At 34.3% G+C, this 21,440-nt stretch overlaps 1 protein-coding gene across 3 annotated transcripts in view; it reads left to right on the forward strand.

Moving 5' to 3' along the window:
* Window positions 1–21,440, forward strand: part of RYR2 (ryanodine receptor 2) — a 379,644-nt gene that overhangs the window by 301,916 nt on the left and 56,288 nt on the right. For 2 of the 3 annotated variants that reach the window (XM_059468881.1, XM_059468882.1), the window contains exons 66-77: window positions 1,475–1,605; window positions 3,349–3,669; window positions 5,031–5,271; window positions 5,681–5,768; window positions 6,811–6,903; window positions 7,265–7,435; window positions 8,405–8,464; window positions 12,549–12,683; window positions 14,295–14,329; window positions 15,753–15,866; window positions 16,515–16,611; window positions 20,857–20,960. In XM_059468881.1, the coding sequence (XP_059324864.1) occupies window positions 1,475–1,605; window positions 3,349–3,669; window positions 5,031–5,271; window positions 5,681–5,768; window positions 6,811–6,903; window positions 7,265–7,435; window positions 8,405–8,464; window positions 12,549–12,683; window positions 14,295–14,329; window positions 15,753–15,866; window positions 16,515–16,611; window positions 20,857–20,960 (1,590 nt within the window). The remainder of the gene's footprint in view (window positions 1–1,474; window positions 1,606–3,348; window positions 3,670–5,030; window positions 5,272–5,680; window positions 5,769–6,810; window positions 6,904–7,264; window positions 7,436–8,404; window positions 8,465–12,548; window positions 12,684–14,294; window positions 14,330–15,752; window positions 15,867–16,514; window positions 16,612–20,856; window positions 20,961–21,440) is intronic. The other variant, XM_059468880.1, reaches the window with a different exon arrangement.

Here is a 21,440-nt window from a genome sequence, read left to right on the forward strand (position 1 = left end):
CACTGTAGTGCCTAACACTGTTCTGAAGGCAGCTAAACAGAATGGATTAATTTCAGATATTGGCAGCAGCAGTCTAGGAAGTTCAGTGTCTAGGAAGTGACACTCGAGCAGATCAACCTGTGCATAACTCCAGAGCAGCCCCTTGACATATCTTTGCTTACTTGGTGCTGGTATCACAGGCAACAGTATGAAAAATTGTTGGGACCAAAATTTAAGTAAAGAAACCCCCCAAATATGTGGAAAATCAGGTCTCCTTGATTTCATTAAGGACATAAAATTAATTTATTTTGCTCTTTGGCAAATAAAGGATATAGGATTTCTTTTGAAGACAAAATATATCAGTGTAACCAATAATTTTTGTGTATGATTGTCTGCCACCAAAATCAAAAAGCACATGCTGTTCTCAGGTGTGTGATGGATGTATGTTTTGCTTATGAAGACCTAATGAAAAGGGGGGGAAAAAGGAAGGAGAAAACAGTATGAGTGATAATGGGAATGAAGTTAGATTTAACAAAATCAAGTTTAATGAGTTAGATCTATAAAGAATAAAATCTTCAAGACCGAGATAAACTATAGACCCAGGATGAACCTTGTTAAATCACAAGATCAGTTTTGAGGTATTTTTTTCCTTTTAACTTGAAAGTTCATGTTTCTCCTGAGTTCAAATTCTCTTGAATTTCTGTCACATGTGTGATTTGGTCTCAGCTAGGGATTTCTCACCTTTCTAAATTCTGCTGTGATCAATTAAACTGAAAATTAGAAAGACTAATATAGCTGTCGTGAAGAACCCAAGTGAAGTGACAGGGAGGGCATCACTTACTTCTTCCTAGAAGCAGGCTTTTAAAAATTTTGACACACAAAGAATTTTGATTATCAAATAAATGTCATATAGTTGAAGATATTAAGGCAATGGCTTTGTGATAAAATTTCAGAGCTCTCGATCATTAGAAACAATTTTCCACTAACAGAAGAACTTGACTTTCATTCTAGACTAAGCATAAAAGTGATTATCATTATTTCTTAGAAAAGTGAAATATCACTTAGATAAAATGATAGTTGATTTTGTTCTTTTGTTCTATCCTGTAGCTTTTTCTTAATTCTAGGGATTATGCAGTCAGTAAAGTTGATAAGAAAGTAATAGATCAGAAGGCGTTTTTATAATTACTTTGGTTTCCCCTGCATATTTTTCATTTTCTGTAAGCTGTGTAGGCCACCTTTGAGATTTTGTCTTTACATATCATTCGTATATTAGCAGAGGGTTGCTAGACGTCTTTTCCAAGTACATGTTCTTGTGTTGATGATCTCAGTAATGTCGTGGCTTCTCTTTGAAATGCATCGATCTCAGAACACAACCCCAAGGTGTGGTCAGTCTGTACTTAGCAGCTGACTCCACTGGTGGTCCCTTCCAACCTTACCCATTCTGTGGCTCTGTGATCAAGGATGTGTGTCACTAATGGTGTTTGTTAATTCACAGGCAACGATCAGCACTAGGAGAGTGCTTGGCTGCTTTCTCAGGGGCATTTCCAGTGGCTTTTTTGGAAACTCATTTGAACAAACATAATATCTACTCAATCTACAATACCAAGAATGCAAGAGATAGAGCAGGTATTTCCAGAAACTGACATCATGGTTATGAAAACATGATTTCACTATAAACGCTGCTTGCCTTAAGATGCATGATTTTGCATACATTTTATAATGCAAGAATTTTCTTGTAATTTCATGGATTAATTTATTTTCTAAATCTTTCTTTCTAAATCAATTTTCTAATCAATTTCTTTTCTCAGTCTGGTAAAACTGATCATTATATGTTCCTAATGCTACTGATATGTTAATTTTGAGATACCATTCTCAAAATACCACTTTGGAATTTAATTGATGAAGAGACTGCACATTTTTAGTACCTCAGATATTCTATATTTGATCATAAAATTAAGCATTCTTGTCAGGAGCTTTGGTTCCTCAGTTTACATAAACAGTTTTGGGTCCCTAAAACATGCTTGCAACTGAAGGAAAATAGCTTTGCTGTATTAATTACATATTATGCCCTTATAAATTAAAAAAATAGCAGACTAGTATGTAGATTGGTTGTAATTTTGTTTGACATAAAGGGCAGTACAGATGTTTTACAGTGACATTATGTATGTTTACTTTACATATATCTTTTTATTCCATTCTTGATGTTTCTTATGCTGCAACATGATTGTTGAATAAGGTCACATGCACAAACTGTTCCTGAAATAAATAGAAGTTGCAGTAGGACTTCACCAGCTCTGCATATATGCTGAATCTGTATCATCTTACAGATACACAGAGATGATAGTGTATGTTCGTGTAAGATGTCAGTTTATAATGGCAACAATTTTATAACTTCACCTTTATTTTTTAAAAAAGGGAGCATAACTGATTTTTTCTCCAAGGAGCTCTAGTTTCCAAACTTTAAAATACCAACAATTATGCATACTTACTATATACATATACATTCCACTCTACTGTCATGACTTTTAACAGAAATTTGAATGTTTTGTCCAAAATTGCATAATCTTTAAGGAGACTGTGTGATGTCAGTGTAAAATGTATTTGCTCTAAACAGAAGAAGATACTGCTTGGCAAAAAAGACAACAAGGAGTTGTGGGATGCTGGTAGAGACACTTGTATTCACAAGTTGCAGGCTAAATTTTTGCTCTATAGATACCTGTGTGTGTCATGGTATGTGTCTGTATGCTAAACAGCTAAACATTCAGGAGCTGCAGATTGTGCTCGCAGATATTTTTTTGTACATGAAAGAAACTGCCTCAAAAATCAACTGCAGTGCCTTTTCAGAGGAAGGAACTAAAAATTCAAATGAATTCAAAAGTAAACATATACAATCACATATTCATCTCTAGAATCAGTTTCTCAAATCTGCTCAATTTGTTAGGGTAGGCAATGGTTTCTGTTTGTTCTATTAGAATTCCAGATCTCATCTGATGTATTGTTGAGAGATATTTAATTGTATCAATTTGTTTTCTCAACAGCAAAACTTACTTACGCTGGAAGGGATTTTGAAATTTAAGGTTTATTTTGTGTATAGAAAATTGCATCTGATTTCTATGAATTCATTCCACAATATTTACATTGTTGAAGTTTTCATATAGAAATTTTAATTACAGAACTGTTCATACAAACAGTTTATTGCTCAACAGTATGAAAGGATGTGTCTTTTAGTGTTATGTTTGGTATGTTTCCTTTGTATCACGAGGGTGCAAATGTAAACAGAAAAGAGAAGTTGTATTGAATAGCAGCTGAAGAGAATTGTTCTCCTTTTATGACCTAGTTTATTGACATTTGGTATTTTTTTTTCAACAGTTCTCAATTTGCCAACTAGTGTAGAAGAGGTTTGCCCAAACATTCCTTCCTTGATGAAACTGATGGAAGAAATAGTGGAACTGGCAGAATCCGGTATTCGTTACACACAAATGCCACACATCATGGAAGTCATACTGCCCATGCTGTGTAGTTACATGTCACACTGGTGGGAGCATGGGCCTGAGAACAATCCTGACAAGGCTGAAATGTGTTGCACAGCCTTGACGTCAGAGCACATGAACACTCTGTTGGGTAACATATTGAAAATCATCTATAACAACCTCGGTATTGATGAAGGAGCCTGGATGAAGAGGTTGGCAGGTAAGATGTGAAAATAAATCAACTATCAAGCAAATGTGTGTGTATATTCAGAATGTATATACACACACAGAGACTCTGAATCTCTCTGTATTTACCCTGTTAAAGCTGGAATAGAAGAACACTCATATTTTTACATTTTTAAACAATACAGATCTGGATGAACCAGAAATACCAAGTATAAAGAAAAAGCAGTATAAGCAGTATGCTTTAATCTCTCTATAAGTAATGTAGGAACTACATTAGAACATTTCTTTTTCCATAGAATATACACATGTGCCTTTTGCAGTATATTAAATTCAAGGACTGTAGTATTTTAGCCCCATTTTCATTATATAGCAAATTTTCATTTGCAGGCATTATACAGTTCCTTACTATTCTGTATGAGTGCTGGATTCTTAAAACCTGGGTTTGAAGGCATATATCTAACATATATTCATTACAAAGAAATGTTGAAATTCTCATGTCATTTAGTAATAGTTACATTGACTATCATCTGGTGAACACTTGAAATTAATTTTAAAACACTTTAATTCTCAGTGTTACAATCTCTGAGGAAAAGTCACTTCAGTGATGTGGATTCAATTTTTCAATTAGACTTATGACTTTCCAGTATTTACTGTAGTAGTAATTTTATTCATGGCAGCATTCAGAATGCCTAGTGTTTTGAGAATTAGCAATGTAATGCACTCTAAGAATAGGAAGCAACTGCCCAAACTTCTGTATAATTTAATCAGTGTGTTACAAATGGTTTGGTACCAATGGGCCCAGTTGAAGTGCTAATTTACATAACTGTTATTATGAGTAGATTTTCAAAAAGCTTGTGCTGACAAGTCTGAAATGAATCAGTTGAATCACTCCCATTTGTGTCTACATACAAGACTTAGTGTGCAGAAGAAATACAGGCAAGACGTTTCCATGGGTTTTCAAATAACCAGAGCATGCTTTCCATCTCTCCTTCGCTCAAGCAAGGTTCAAAGCAGGAGTCAGCAGCTGAGAAAACTTGTGCATGCACTATGTAGCTATATTTGTATCCATCCATACCATTAAACAACTTTGGCATTGCTCAATAAAACTATGCAGTCAAATACCATGCTGACAGGATTCCAGTAAAGAGGTGTTTCAAGTTTTATGATCTTGCAGCCTTAGTCCGTGAAGTTGCAATTTCTGCCCTCAGACAAAGTGAATTGACTTTGTGAAATCCTGACCACATTTAATTCTTGGCAAAACTTCTGCTGATTTCAATGGGGGCAGGATTTGGCTCTGTAGCATAGAAGTAAGTTTCAAGAAAGTGGGAAAAGGTAAAAGGTTTTAGTTATATTTTGTGGCCAGGTATATATTATAATATTCATTGCCTTAAATAGTGTTTTCCCAGCCCATCATAAGTAAAGCGAAGCCACAGCTCTTAAAGACACACTTCCTTCCACTGATGGATAAACTAAAGAAAAAGGCAGCAGTGGTTGTATCGGATGAAGAACATCTAAGAGCAGAAGGCAGAGGTGACATGTCGGAGGCTGAACTGCTCATCCTAGATGAGTTCACCACTTTGGCACGGGACCTCTATGCCTTCTACCCTTTGTTGATTAGATTTGTGGACTATAACAGGTATGTGGAGAGGAATAGGTCAATGAATCTCATAAAACCTTCCTTTTTATTGATACCACCTCTTGTCCCTTGGTGTGCCTAGCACTGAATTAAAGTGGCTTTTACTCAGTCTGACAATCTTGCAGTTGCCCAAGCTTATGCTTTCTGACTTTTAGGAGGAGCTGGGGGCTTTTTGAGAAGAAAACAAAACACAATTTCAGTCCAGATCTATTGGATTAGAATTAGGATTAATATTAAAGGATTGTAAGGGTTTGAAATAGGACATCAAAAAGCCACTTCTACCAGAAAGGATTAAAAGCATATATTATTGGTTTTGTTGACTTGTATCCTTGTAAAATGTTGAAAAGTGATTTCAAAGCATTAAGACAATGAGTATTATCCCCTTTTTCACCTTTTCACCAAATATTAGGGCAAAATGGCTCAAAGAGCCCAATCCTGAAGCAGAAGAGTTGTTCCGCATGGTGGCTGAGGTTTTCATTTACTGGTCAAAATCTCATGTAAGTAATTCCTTGGTAAATACTTTTTTTTAGTGAGGCTTCTTAAAAGGTAGATCAGTTATTTAGTGGTTATATTTGTCAAACACAATTAACGACAAGTGAAACTGCAGATGGGAAGACATTAATGAGTCACATTTCTAATACTTTTGAAATTGCAGAGAAAATAAGAGAATTGAATAGGTTTTTTTGTAACATAGTAAATTGATTAAAGAAATTTTTCTTACAGATTCTAGTTTGTTATTTGGGATTTTTTTTTAATGTGTTAAACTCATTGCATTTTGTATGCTTACCAATTTTTTCTTTTCAATTATTTTAACCACATAACCTTTTTTTAATCACACCTAGTAAGTACTGATACTTCTTAAGTAAAACCTGATTCAGTGAATACTGGAGCACAAAGAATTAAAAACCCAAAAGAACCAAATTGCTTTAAGGCATTAGATCTTTGTATGGACTCTTGTCTATATGAAATTTCTTTATTTACTATAGCTTCAATTGTCTCAAGTCTGGGGAACATGATGCCTTATAACTTCAGTACTTGTGCCTGAATTTGGCTGTAACATTTATCATAAACAACACTGTGCACAAGAAGTGATTACACTATAGGTAGATACCAGATAATGAAATCACCTGTGTATTCATAATTTCAGTATTTTATTTAAGTATTTTCTTGTGTACCTGAATATAGTGGAAGTTTATAATGGGGAAAAATGAATTATTAATTTATTATTAAGGGAAAACATGTACAATATTTTTATATTGAATTGGAGGAGGAGTGAGATTTTTATCATGTCTTTTTCATAGCTAGAGAAATCTTTCCTTCTCTCTAACATGGAGAAAATCCCCAAATGTAGACTACCTGAGTTATGCAATGTAAATGAAGCTGAAATTCAAGGACATGGGTGATCATCTGTTAATTTTTACTGCCCTTGTTTTAACTTGTGGATTTTACAGATTTCTACTTAATTTGTACTTTTATTTAAGGTATGTTTAGATAGAGGACTCATATAAATGCTTCTAACTGAGATTTGTATATTTTCAGAATTTCAAAAGGGAAGAGCAGAACTTTGTGGTACAAAATGAAATCAACAACATGTCTTTCCTTATTAGTGACACCAAGTCTAAGATGTCTAAGGTAGCGTAATCCTATGTTTCTCTTTGTGAAGGGAAGGAGTCAGCAAGATTCCAGAGAAGCAGCTTTTGTTGTTTAATTTTTTTTTTTTTTTTTTGAGGGGAGGGGATTTAGTTTATGTTTTTTTTTTTTTTTCTGGTGAAGAAATCTATTGAAAACACTGTGTTGAGACACAAAACACAGTCATTTGAGTAACACATTGCAAAATATTGGCAATGTTAAAATGCCAGTTCCCCTGGATGACATCACACCTGTATAGGTAATAAGGAAACTGTCCAACCAGAGACAAGTACAAAGTTGCTAGTACAATTCTTTTATTTGATATTGGATTTGGTGTCTTTTTAATCTTTACTTTATTCTGCAGGCAGCAGTTTCTGACCAGGAAAGGAAGAAGATGAAGCGAAAAGGGGATCGCTACTCTATGCAGACCTCTCTCATTGTGGCAGCACTGAAGAGATTGCTTCCAATCGGCCTAAACATTTGTGCTCCTGGAGACCAAGAGCTAATTGCACTGGCCAAAAATCGTTTTAGCATGGTAGGTGCTCTTTTTGCACTTCTAAAAGTTAAATATATTTAGTAATCTAATTTTTTTAATGTTTCACCCTGTGTTCATTCTTACAGCATGATGCAGAGAATCAAGATTATAACTCTGTTTAATAAGGGCACAGTGGGTGATTATGGTTTATATCTACATATTTTCCTCATGGCTTAAAATATTTCAATTTGAACATACTTATGATCAGTATGGATGAATTTCAGAATGATCAGGATATGAACAGAGATAGCATTCAGTAGTTGAACTAGTTATTTCTTAATTTTTAATGCAAAATAGGGTTTTTATATTTTTATGAAGCTTGAATTTGGTTGGAGTTGATCTCTAAAGTCTTTTCTAATCTAGTTGATTTTGTGACTCTCATGAAATTAAGAACTAGCTGTTTCCTAACTTCTGTGCCCAGTATAACTAATTCCTTTTAATCACTCTCATGTGAATGAAAGAATTTAGGTAGGGATAGACTGTTTCAGAAGTGATTCTTTAGGGTATATACTCACAGTGCAATACTTTGATTTTAATTTGGAATATACTCCTTTTTTCAAGCTATAATACTTTATACACTCCAGGGGGTTATAGGACCATTGGACTGCTGAACTGAATCCTATAAAGGATGCTATGAAAGAGCTCTGCAAAAAAAGAGAACTCAAATCATAACAGGCTGTGTTCATATTATTGACTTGATTTGGTCAAACTTTCTGTCTGTGTATGTTAGCAATATGAATTCAGGCTCGCATGCAGTGTGTTGCTGTGAACAGATATGCATGATGCCATACAGTACTTGATCCTGCAAGCTTGGTTAAGAAAAGCTTTGTCTCTGATATATTTCTCAATCTTTCACATTGTCAGTTTCATTCATCATCTTATGAAGCCCCAGGTTGATATTTATATGAATCATAACGTTTCCTAATTACCTTCCATTCTTAATTTATATGATTTGTAATCTATTGGCAGAAAGACACTGAAGATGAAGTACGAGATGTCATCCGTAGTAATCTTCACCTTCAGGGCAAGGTAATCTATGTGCAGTTTGTAAATTTGATTTTTCTTCCTTTGAATTCATTTGTTGGCGCTGTATAATGGCAACCTGCCTTGGTTCATTAGGATAACTTGTAGTCCCTTATTCTCTTCTGTCAAGTAACTTGTTAATATTAACTGTTAAATGTTAGGTTTTTAATGTGTGTTTACGTGCCCTATATACAATGATATATGGCCCTTCAAATCTCTCTCCATTCGCACCATTAATACAAAACTGGAGATGGAGGGAAGTTCTATTACTGTTAAAACTGCAGCTACTCCTATTTGAGATAAAGCCTGCAAAATGCTCAAAGTTACTTAGTATCAACTTGAAGTGTAAATGAAAAGAAAGCTGCCATTTTGACATACTCTGTAAAGTGAAAAATCTCAAGTTTTCTCAGTTTGGTTCCTGCTTTTCAGCCCTGGGAAAATAAGGTATTTTGGGAAAAAGTATAGATTTCTGTTACTGAATTCCAATTAGTGCCAGGTGAATAGCTTTAGGGGAAAAGTCTTGAAATGGCCAGCATAATGGATCTGTTTTATTAATGCTTCAAATAAAGAAAAAGAAGGCAGAATATGGGAGAGTAATAAAATTATGCATCTGTGTCCACTCCTGAAGAAAGACGGAATCGTACCCATGCATCTTGCTTTACTTAGGATTCTCCTCTACTTCCTCTCTCTTCCCCATCTTTTGTTCACCTCAAGAGAAACTAAACTACTGTTTTCTGTGCTTATTGAAAGGTCACAAAAGAGTAAACATGAGTTGAAAACCTGGTGCTTTTTTTCTGAACTGGTATTTAAGAATCATTCAGAAGTCTAGATTCCACTGCAATCAGTGCATGGCAGTAATAATTTTTTTTTTTTTGATGAGCTGGTCGTGGGATGGTTCTTCCTGAATAATATGTGAAGATTAATTTTCTTCCATCATATTTTCCATATGTCTCTGCAGTGTTAACAAGAAAAGTGTTTAATCCAGTAGCTTTAAATGATAGGGTTTGCACATAGAAAAGTTTACTCAAAAGCAAAAGATTTGGTTAAATCCTAAAACCTTGAAATACTTGTCCTTATATAGCAAATATTATGTACTGAGAAGCAGAAAACAAACAGGCAAAGTGCTAGGAAGAAAGCAGTTTCTGAATATCTTAACGAGCATCAGTACTTAAACAATGTGAATGCCATGAACATAAAAACTTTGAACATGAGGTGATTTTGTGTATAAACTTCAATACTGTTTTCTTAATGACAGTGATAGATATTTCTGTTCTGGCATTTTCAGTATGTGTACATTGTAATTTTGTGAGCCATGCAGTTACAAGTCTTGCCTGGGATTTCATGTTGCTGTTTAGCACTTATCCTCCTGTTTTAACTACTTCAGTTTCTGTTATGTTTCTTCAGTGATATGTTCTGCTGTTAAGAAATTTCTGTCTGTTACTGCTTTGTTGCTGGAAGTCATGATACATCCTAATACCTTGGTCTGTGCTTTCTCTTCAGAAGCTTCCTATGCTTCAATTAAAAGGTTGCGCTTGTTTAGCAACTTATATCTTCTCTGTTTATACTACATGAGAATAAAATTTCTTTTAAATTTCTTAGATTGATGCAATTTCACAGTGCCTTGATAATTAAGACAAAAGTAATTTTAGCTAATCCAAAATCCACACTGTTGGATTTTCCAATTGTAAACTTTTCATCAGTGACTGTAGAAGTCCCTATTTTTGAATGAATTCCCAGTGGAAGATGAAAATCTGAAAGAGAACGACATAAAACATAGATAACAAGGCTAAACTGCAGTTGTAGTTAGCTTTATTTTATAGCTTTTTACATATCGCTTTAATAAATTTTAAAAGCTCTGATTTAGACCTGTATGTGACAAGTAGTTAACTGCAGACAAAACGGTGATTTATCAGTGACACATCCTAGAGTTAACACTAAATATAAGTGTGTAGCTAGTTACTTAAAGTATAACGTCTAACGTTAAATTCAGTAATTATGTACAAATTACAATACAATTTATTCCATAATTCTCTGATGTCGTTAGGATTCAGTCACTATTCAGTCAAGATGATATTTCTTGTTACAAAAAATGATGCCATCATGCATACACTACCCTTTTGTTGTCTAATTGAATCAGATATAATAGAATGAGGGCCAAATAGTCTTATAAATTGAAATTATTATTTTTTTACTATGAATTAATATGTAACTTAGTTATAGTGGTATTTGTGTAAAGTGGCTTTCAAAATATAGGAAAAATACTGCTTTTTGAAAGGCTAGTTTGCTTCCAACCATAGCAATATTCTTTCTTTAAATGGTGTTTTCTGTTAATGACTTCTTCTCACAGACACCTAACATTCTGTTACTTACATGAGAGCTAAAATGAAATTTATCTAGATTCCTTTTTGGAGTACTACACTGTTAAAGAATCATCCTTCTGAATCTTTAGCTATTAATGTTATGGCGTCTATTTCATGCATTTGTCTACCTTTGTCTTCACCCTGTTTCTGTCTTTCCTTTCCTTGCATGCCTGCATGCTGTTACTCAGTACCAAGCCTTTTATTTCAAGAAATTGATGATGAAACTTGCATTCATTTTGACATGGATGAAGCTCAAGTCACCAAAATCTTCTTCCAGCCATTCTAATTCACACCTTGAAAAGCCAACTACTCATGCCCTTAGAAAACTACCTATACAAAAAAGCTGTACCTTGATAGAATGTGAGGAGTCCTCAGATCAAAAGACATCTCCACCTGTGATTAAAAAGTCTTTTGTGGACTATCCATTCATGATGATCCAGTCAAATGCTCAAACAAAGACTGTGGATGTGCCAGTTGTTAAGAAATGGAAAAGCCGAAAGGTGGAAGAAATGCCTGCAAAATGTGTCTTTCTAGGTTGTAATAAACTATTAATGAACAACTGTGTAAGTTTTTAATCATTCCTGGAACTTGAGTAAGCCTTGTATCGTAATATGTTTTGAGGAGGTGAATTAGCATTATTGTCTCAGGCACAAATTGAAATCTGGATTCACAAAGAAGTTTTAGACAAGTAAGTGTTGAGTTCAAGCCCTTGGGAAATCTGTAGGGTTTAGCCCCTGAGTTCTCCAGCCATCTGGGCCAGTGTGTCTGCAACAGCAGCTGCAGAATCAGGCATGATCACTGGCCACAGTTCTCAGTAAAATGGGTCATCAGTGTCATTGGCACGGTAAATGCTTGCAAAGTGTGTTGCATTAGTCTTGATTAGCAGAAGGACTGGGAAGACAAAACAAACCTAAAAGAAAACACCCGTTGGAAAACAGGGAATTACAAATTAATGAAGTAGAAAAAATGAAATGTAAAGAGAAAAACTTGATAAAAACTGTTTTGCTTCTTACAGTTCTTTATAATTTGTAGGCTGATAAACAAATGCATCTGAATTTCAGTTTTCCAAATTAACTTACAATTTTTTAGCTAATAATCAGTAAAATGAGGATTTTCTAACGATTAAAGAAAAATTTTAAATAGATCATAGCAATACTACTAATTTCCATGACTGAAAACTAAGTAATCCCAACTAATAGAGCAACTCTTAGTGTTGTTTCATTTAATAATGGGAAAGGCAGTGTATTACATACATTATGCCTGTGTACCTCATACTCATTACTTTTCCTCAAATACTATATTCATTGTTGGTGCCAGTGCTATTTGTTGACCAATAATTTTTTGCTATTTGTATGGTTATTAGTGTTTTAGTTCTGTGGGACAGGTCACCCATACAAAATGTGGAAACATCATCTCTGGAAGTATTCAAGGCCGAGTTGGACATGACTTTGAGAAATCTGCTCTCGTGGAAGGTGTCCTTGTGTATGGCAGAGGCGTTGGGTGTAGATGGCCTTAAAGTTGCTTTCCAACCCAAACAATTTATGCTTTCTGGAAGCTCGTACAAAGCATTGCACAAATTAGTCTTGTTCTCACAGTGTAATGGATGCTGGATGGGTTATGTGTAGGTTAGCCATATAAAGTGTTTCAGTTTACCTTTGAAGCTGTTTCTCAACTAGTTAAGCTGTTTGTTACATCTTGCCTTGGTGACATGTGAAATGTTTCTCCTGCAGCTTGAGGATCCCGCCATTAGATGGCAGATGGCACTTTACAAAGATTTGCCAAACAGGACTGAAGATTCGTCAGATCCAGAGAAGACTGTGGAAAGGGTCCTTGATATAGCTAATGTGCTGTTTCACCTGGAACAGGTTAGACACATTTTACCAATTTCATTGCTTCTTAATCTAAATAAAAGTATTCACCCTTTCATTTGTACTTTCACCTGCTGTATTTAATGCTACAATCTTTTTTCTTTCTTTTGATAGCTACTTTTTATGTGCTTAATCCTGTGTTTTGTAGTCCAGTATTATGGTCATATCTATCTTGCAGTGTATTTGCAGCAGCTCCAACAATTTGTTTGGCCAATATGCTGCATTCAAGAAACAACAGAAGCAGGTTGGAGGAATTATTTTTTTCTGAAAAACTCTGTCAGAAACTTTAGGTTGCTTCAGAATCTGGCAAAAAACTCTATTGTATTATTTAATTTTGCATTAATATATGAGCTTCCTATGTGGCCTGAACTGCAGTAACTTTTGCTTAAGTAATTTTGTTTTTTATTTTGTGTCCTTTCCATAGTTTTTAAAATATGTAGTTAAAAAATCTCCTATATGGATACATCTTACAGGTCAAAGAATAGCTGATAAGTTATTTTTGTAACTTTTCTTTGAGTTATTCCCTGTTATGCACTTTAGATTTATTATGTTTTTTTCCTTTTTAACATGTAGTGAAAAAACAGGACAAAAACTTGAAGGTGTTCCTAATGACAGACATGAATATATCTGGTTGCAGACCATACATTACAAACTATCTTCATATAAATTTTACTTTTTTTTTTCCTTTTCAAAGAACATTTGAAAATCCAAGGTTCTCTTGTATTCTCATTAGATTAGTTGGTTTCACTCAGAAAGTTTTGAGATACAATGTCAAGAAGTTTCCTCACTGTCAGGAACTCACTCGTTCAGTCAATAGGAACCTGAGAGATGTGTGAATGTGCTCTTATACACACTCTGCAGAAGGTGTGTGAATATGTGTATCCTGTCTGTTGCATCACACAACTCTTCTTCATATAGTTTGCCAGCCTTGATATGGATTTGCTTCAAGTTCAACAGCCTTACACAGTTTGGTAGAAGAGAATAAGGAGGAGTCACTAATTTTTACCTGTTGCTGAATATGCAGGGAGCAAGCAAAAAGGGATAGAAGTATGGAAGTAAATCCTTGTCAATCATGGTTTGCCTCTGAGAGAGAGTGAGAGAGGAGAATGGGTCCTGATTTGAAAGGATATAGGTTTGCTCTGAGGAAAGAAGACTAGAGAAAAGCTAGGAATATGAGGGGGAAGGAGGGAAAGGTTTTCTCTTCTACCTTGATTTTATCAAAGTTGACTGAGATGATCCAGCAATAGTGCAGAACAGGATGGATTCCCATCCAGATCAACATTTAAGATCAATACTTCTGATCAGACTTAAACAATGACTTGTTGACAAGTTTTCTGCCTTTTTTTTTTTTTAATGGCTGCCTTGCGCCTCTTTCTCAGGAGCTTTTGTTACTGAAATGGGAAATCTGGTGTCTTTAAAACTTAATGAGTATATGAGCACTGCATCTGTTTTAATGACAGTCTTGAGTAATCCTTTGCTCTTTGTATACAAATACTCTGTTCTCCATATATACTTTAAATGTTTTCTGTGTTGCACTAGCAATGAACAGTCCATTCTTTTTGTTTTCTTTCCATGCAGACCTAACTTCTTTGTTTTTACTGTTTTCAGAAATCTGCTTGCATAGGCCGAGGCTATTTCTTTTGGGAAAGTATTGAGGGTTTTATAATTGTTTGTGAAGATATTACTAATTACCTAACTTTCTTATTTGGATTTGTCTGACTTTTCAAGTAGTAGTGCTGGCACTTGTTTTTGTGACTGTAAACATGTTTGCAGTGAATGTTTTTTTGTCATTCCTCTTAAAAAATATTTTTCTTTTCTGTTTTAACTTTTAGAAAGAACGTATTTAAGATTGCTCCTATTTAATCTTACAAGTATAATTCTATATTTCACTGAATGGCAGTGTTTTTGTCTGTTTAATTAAATGTCCATTGTTTTACTATTAATATTTTTTTTGTATTTCACTAAACTGGATAACCAAATTTGGATTGAATCTTGAGTCTACATAAATATCAGAATTGCCACTGCATTTTTTTCATTTTTTATTTTATTGCAAGGGAGAATTAGCAAGACTTTCGGGGTAGAAATGCCAACTTCCACTGGCTTCTTTGATGCTGTTGGAACACAGAGGAGTGTAATTGTTTGTAAAAGAAACAAACCACCCATAGAAAACCAAACAGCCCACCCCGAAGTTCCACTCCCCTTAACTCTACAACAGCTGCATGGGTTAAATCAAATTATGTAATTTTTATGGAAGATGTGTGAAATAAATCACAGAGACTAAATAGGCTGTGGGAAAGGAGTGATCTGTAGCACAGTCTGCAGTCATGCTTCTAAAAGATAGAAGAAGAAACCTTAAAGTCATAAAAGATAAAGAGGGAGCACACCCTATTTCATCTCATGCTACTGTAGAGCCAAGATGCAGAAAGAGAATATATTTTAAGACAGAGCTTTAGTTTTCTGAAATGCAGCTAAAGTGTTTTGAAGTATTGATGTACATTTGATGTACATTCTGTGTGTGCTACTTCACAGGAAAGATTTGGTCTTAAGTTTTAGTTCTTATCATTCTTTCCTGAAGTTACTTCCTTTCCATAGTAACTGATTATGGTAAATATTACAAATAAAAGATTTTTTGTATCCATGAAAATTTATTTAAAAATATTGTCTGAGGCAATGTGAGTACAATTTACCTGTACATATGTAAAGAGTTACACGTAAAAGATAGAATGAAAGAAGGCTCTTTACATTGAAAGTTAAGGCTTCCTGAGAGATGGCCTTATTGATGATAGTGTGCTATATAAAAGATAGCAAAAGTAGAATTAAGTGAAAAAGAAGAATATCTATATCGTACCAAGAAAGGGAGATTTTTGCTTTAAGTTTATTTTCTAAATTCTGATTCTATGATTTGGCTGAATGCTTGAACTCTGTCTAGAACCCTTTTTCTGATCTATTCTTCTTCTGTTGCTTTTCTACTTGATTTATCTGTTAACTAACATTTTTACTAATATTACTGTTTTCTGACATTAGGGACATTGCCACATTATTTTTCCATGTGTATTTCGTGTAACAGGTTGAGCATCCTCAGCGGTCCAAAAAAGCAGTGTGGCATAAGCTGCTGTCCAAACAGAGGAAAAGAGCAGTAGTGGCCTGCTTTAGAATGGCACCATTGTATAATCTGCCAAGGTAAGAGCTGTATTGTTCTTTCACAAATCCACTACAGTTCATACAGAGCTATTTGGCAAGCTCAAAAGGAAAAAAAAAAAAAAGAAAGCCAGTAATTGATAAACTTGGTATTATAGCTTGTATATTGCTTTATTTATTAGATTTAATTACTTTTCCCCATCTTCTGAAAAGAATAACAAAAAATATAATTTTCAATTTCTAATTTCAAGTCTAATTCTCAGCTTTAAAAAATGCAATCATTTGAGCACAACCCAAAGTTACCCATTTCTGTTATCTTAATATTTGTATTAAAAATATAAAAAATATTTTATATATAAAGAACATAAAACTCACCAATGTGATAATTTATTTTTTATTTGTTGCATTTAAATTTCTTCACAATTTTATTTATTATCTATTCCTAAATAATTATTACTATGTTTTAGCATCAGTTTTACAAGTTAGTGTGACATAGTTTTAAATCTTAAACATCCTAATGTAAATTTGCTTTTTAAATGGGTGCTTTGATAGGTTTTAACATAGAACTTTTTCTTCCCTTCTAAATTATTATTGTACTGACTGGACAGTTGTTCAAGCTAAATGAAATTCATATTGGTCAAATCTTCTTTTTACAAGTTTACAGTTTTTGTTTTAAATGCTCCTTTTTAGACACCGAGCCGTCAATCTTTTTCTTCAAGGCTATGACAAATCTTGGATTGAAACAGAAGAACACTACTTTGAAGACAAACTGATAGAAGACTTAGCAGTACGTCTGGGTGAAAGGGTCACAGGAATTTATTATGGATTAACATTCTTCTTGTATAGTAATAATTATAAATCTCTGAAGTAGCTAAGAAATTACTTAAGCTATCTCTACCCAAAGGGATGAGCTATAACCAAGTCACTTTGACAGCTTTTTAAAAATTACACATGATGGAGATTCCAAAATCCCCTCAGGCTCTTTGCTTCAGGGCTTCAATAACCTTTTATAAAGCTTTTTCTCCTAAATTATATATCAATTGCTGTCATTCCCCTATCTCTTATCTTCTGCCCTGTGGAGAACTGAAACAACCTATTCCCTCCTGTTTTGCAGCTAACCTTTGTGTATTTGAGGACTACATAATCCACATTAAAGCCATTTAAGTCAAAAGGTTAGAATATGAAACTAGAGGAATCTAGTCTTACATCAGTCAGTTCCTTAGAAGCTGTCAGAGTCTACTTCTTCACAGAAGAATCCTCTTGGCAGGGACATGAAGATTTTTCCCAGCAGTGAAGTGTTAGAGCCATGTCTTTAGCCTTGCAAATAACTACAGTAATTTCCATTTAAGTCTGGGGTCCTCATCCCTTACAATTGTCTCTCTGAAAGGTAGCAGCTTGGGCAAGAAACTAGGAACTGATTCAGTCCCTTGGAGGTCCAACAAAACACAATCTGAAACAAGTCTTTTTATTGTAAGGGGAGCCTGCTCTCTGTAATAGAGAGAGGAAGAAAACCATAAAATTTCTATTAGCAAAAAAAAAATTATAATCTGCTTTTACTGCTTAAAGCTTATGCCTAAAACCAGTCACCCAAGCTGTAAACAATTTTGAAAATTAGGATCAAAATAGTGAAAGGGAAATCAACAGCAATGAGCTCAACACAGACAGACTTTGGAAGTTCAGTTTTGCTAGCACACATGCAGCATTAATTTATAGTGGCATCCTTATTTTATGAGCAATATTATTCTTACTCTGAAAATACAAGAGACTTCTACAAATGTTTACTTTGGATACAGCCTTTTAAACTGATATCCTTATGTATCCCAACACAATGCAAGTGTTGTAAATAGTGCAGGTTCAGTCTCAAAAATAATTCTATTTTAGCAGTTTGGAGCATGAGTGTGCATGTGTACACGTGTGCATGTACGTGCAGGTGTGTGCACGTAAGGAAATAGCCTAGCATGGTAATTTGCCTTCACTGACATAAAGGATTATCTCCTTACCTCCATGATGAACCCATATATCTGCTAAGTTTATTAATAAATCCTTGCCAACCAGTAGCTTGAGTGAAAAACTTCCTCTGAGAGGACAGAAACAGACTGACCTGGCTTTTATATCATCCTTTATTTAAAAAAAGGAAAAAAAACCTACAGTAATTCCCTTTTAATTCCCCAAAAATATGGATTTGTGTGTTTCCATTGCTCTCTTTGGGAGACACGTATTGCACCTTTCATTAAAAAGAGCACACAAAACTCCATCTGTCTTTTAAATAAATTTACATCACATTCTTGCTGCCTTAGAGCACTCACTCCCAGAAGGGTGAGAATTTGAGTTTCAGCTTTGTGAATCTGACACAGAATGTTTTGTGGACGTCATGAAAGATGTGTTTGTGTTGCTGGTGAAATTTCCTCTTAGGGAAACTATACCCTGGTTTAGCAAGGAGTTAAAAGTTTATTGAACTGTCAAGATGGAATCACAGCCTAGGCTATGGTAGCAGAACTCATCTGGAAGGGGAGAAAGGGGGAGCCTTGGGCTCTCTGATGTATTCTTGAAGGGTTGTCTGAAGTTTCTGGACAGTTCACATATTAAATAGGAAAATTAATTGATCCAGGACCCAGAAACCATAGGCAAGTTCCCTGTCCTTTAACTCTGTCTAGTTAGTACACTACAATCTTTTTTACCATAGTGAGTTCTTTCTCAATACTGAGAACCTTGACCATTCTTTTCTGCTAAGTAAAAATTATTGAAAGGAACAAATACAGTCAAAGCTGTTTTATTGCTGACTTTGCCAGATCCCAGTGATTTATGGATGGGTGGTAAAAGCCTTTTCTGGGATTTGGGAATTAAGCATTTCCCTCACATAAAAGCAGAGAACTGAACTTACACTTGCAGTTTTTCTCCCTCAATCTTCTCTCCTTAAGTCTGTTATACAGAAGTGAATCTTCTTCTTCCACTTGTGAAGTTAAAGGATAAAAGAATTCACTTGTGCTCTTTTTGAGGAGTTTAATTGTGCTGATTCTTAATTCTGATTCAACATATCAAGCCTCTGAGGCAACTAGATTTTTATGTTTGATGTTAGCATCGTAAGATATTCAGCACTTTTTATTAATTGTAAAAATGCTTCTGCTTAAATAAATAGGTTATATGAACACAAGCTTATTTGACATAATTGTTGGTGGATAATTGGACATAATAAATTGTAAGAACAATCTGTTTAATAGAAATTTAGATTATATAAAATATTAATAATACAATAAAATTATATAAAATAATATTTTTTAAATCTTCAACATTTAGAAATGACAGCTAAAACTTACCCAACCTATTTGTTTTACCCTCTTATGTTACATTCAGGTAAAGCTTTTTGTTTTACACTTAAATAATTGTAGGGCAAATGTCTCAAGATGGTGAATATTAAGCATACTTATTTGCCAGAAATTTTAGAAAACCACTGATTCTAGTGTTCATGCTGTGCTTAATAATGTCATTGGTGAATTTGATCCTCCATTTAATTTCAATAAATCTATGTAAACTGGTAACACATTAACACAACTTCTGCACTTTTGTTTCATCAGTTTTTATAGCATTAAGGAGATATCCTGGTTGATAACATTATGAAGTACAGAATACTGACAGTTAATTAAAGAGAAGGTCAGTGTTCTAAATGAGATTGAAATAAAGAGCAGGGGAAGACATCCATAATTGTTCTGGTCTTGTTATTGATACTGTAAATATCATCACATACTGAAAAATGTGACATGAACCTTGTATGGCCATCATAGAATGGCACATGGAACAACCATTGTGCATAGACATCAGCTGAAGGGAATTCTTAGCTGCAGCCAGTCATGTTTGGTACAGCTGCATGAGAAAGGTGGACTTCACAGGCCCATAGAAATAGTAGTATTCATAGAAAGCTATAGGCATTCCCACAGGAATCTCTCTGGCATGAAAAATTTGTGTTCGTAATAGACAACAATCCATTTTCCTCATATCTCTGAAGTGGCCAACCTATCCTTATTGCTTAAAAGAGAACATATGGCAATATAATAATGTATTACTCATTCTGTCCTATCAATGCATGGAATTCTTTTTATGTGTATTTTGGTGTATAGTGCTAGATGAAAACAAGGGCAAAGAGTGGGCATAATTTATTCAACCAATTTTCTTTGAGCTTCTATATTCTTCATAGAAAAAAGTGTCTGGATGAAGCAATTTTGTTAATAACTTGATAGGCAAAACTTTCTTTCTGAAAATGCCTTTTGGCAAACTATAACAAGTCAGAGATTTGTATAGATGCTTTTCAGAACACCACTTTCGTTGTTGTCATTGTAGTATTTAGGACCACATTTTCTTTCAAAGAAAGGCAACTAGAGCTAAAACTGAAACTAAAGCTAAAACTTTCAGTCTAAAACTGAAAGAAAAATAGCCACATGAAAAAACCCTTTTTATGCATTTATATTTATTATTGAATGATATATAATATTTTTTGTACATTATTGATTGTACATGTCCTAAAATTCTACATCCTGCCAACATTAGTGTTGTTGCTAGACTGGAGCTGTCTAAAACTATTGGTAAACTTCAGGTTTGGGTTTCTTCTCCCTCAAAGTCACTCAGAGTTTCTCAGTGAGCATTATACCTAGCATAGACTTGAAACAGGATTTTCATTTTTATCTGATGAAGCTCGTTAACATAGCAACAGACAGTGTAATAATAAATGATGGCATGTGGTTTCCACTAGTTCTGGATAACAGAGTAAGACTGAAGTTATTTTCTGAATCTAGGGAAGAGAGTTGATTTTTATGAGGAGAAGAAATCCAAAGCTTTGCAAGGGGCATCATCTTTGTAAGTCTTCATGGTCATAAACGCAGTCGGGGTTCAGTTTTGTCATACTTTGCTTGGAAGTTGCTTCCTCCTGATTGTTCAAATCAAAATTACCTGTTAATATTAAATGATTAGAAAATTGCACAGAGTGAAAAAATTTTCACTATAGAGAATTAAATATACTTTTAAATTATTTTTTTCCTTAAAGAAACCTGGAGAGGAACCACCAGAAGAAGATGAAAGCCTTAAAAGAGTTGATCCTTTACATCAACTTATTCTGCTATTCAGTCGAACAGCCCTGACTGAAAAATGGTAGGGATGGTGTGAGACACTTCAGAGTGTATGCAGATTTTCAGATTACTCCTGTATTTGAAGTCATATATGTCTCTTTTCAAGCGAGATTGCATAAGCTAGGCCAAACCGTGCATATGAACATACGGTGAGTTTGAGTTACACTCAAACCTCTTTAGCTTGTGGTATGTAAAGAGATTTTAGTATGACTTTTTCATAGCTATGGATACTGTGTTCAGGGCTCACTACTCCTCTGTCTTGTGTCTATGTTCCCTATTGACAGTTACATTCTGAGTATGAAATATATTCTAAGTATAATTAAAAATTAACTATATTCACTTTACTGGAAGGTGTTTATGAACTTCTGAGTACTGTGTTTGTAGCTGGCTATTCTTTTGTATTTGCATAAGTTAATAAAGTCTTCATTTTCCAAAAATATTTTAGTAATTATGAGCATAGAAGTTATTTTAAAATATTTTTAAGATGTTTAAAAATATTTTG

This window comes from Ammospiza nelsoni, chromosome 3 (genome assembly GCF_027579445.1).
Source record: "Ammospiza nelsoni isolate bAmmNel1 chromosome 3, bAmmNel1.pri, whole genome shotgun sequence".
NCBI classification, from domain to species: domain Eukaryota; kingdom Metazoa; phylum Chordata; class Aves; order Passeriformes; family Passerellidae; genus Ammospiza; species Ammospiza nelsoni.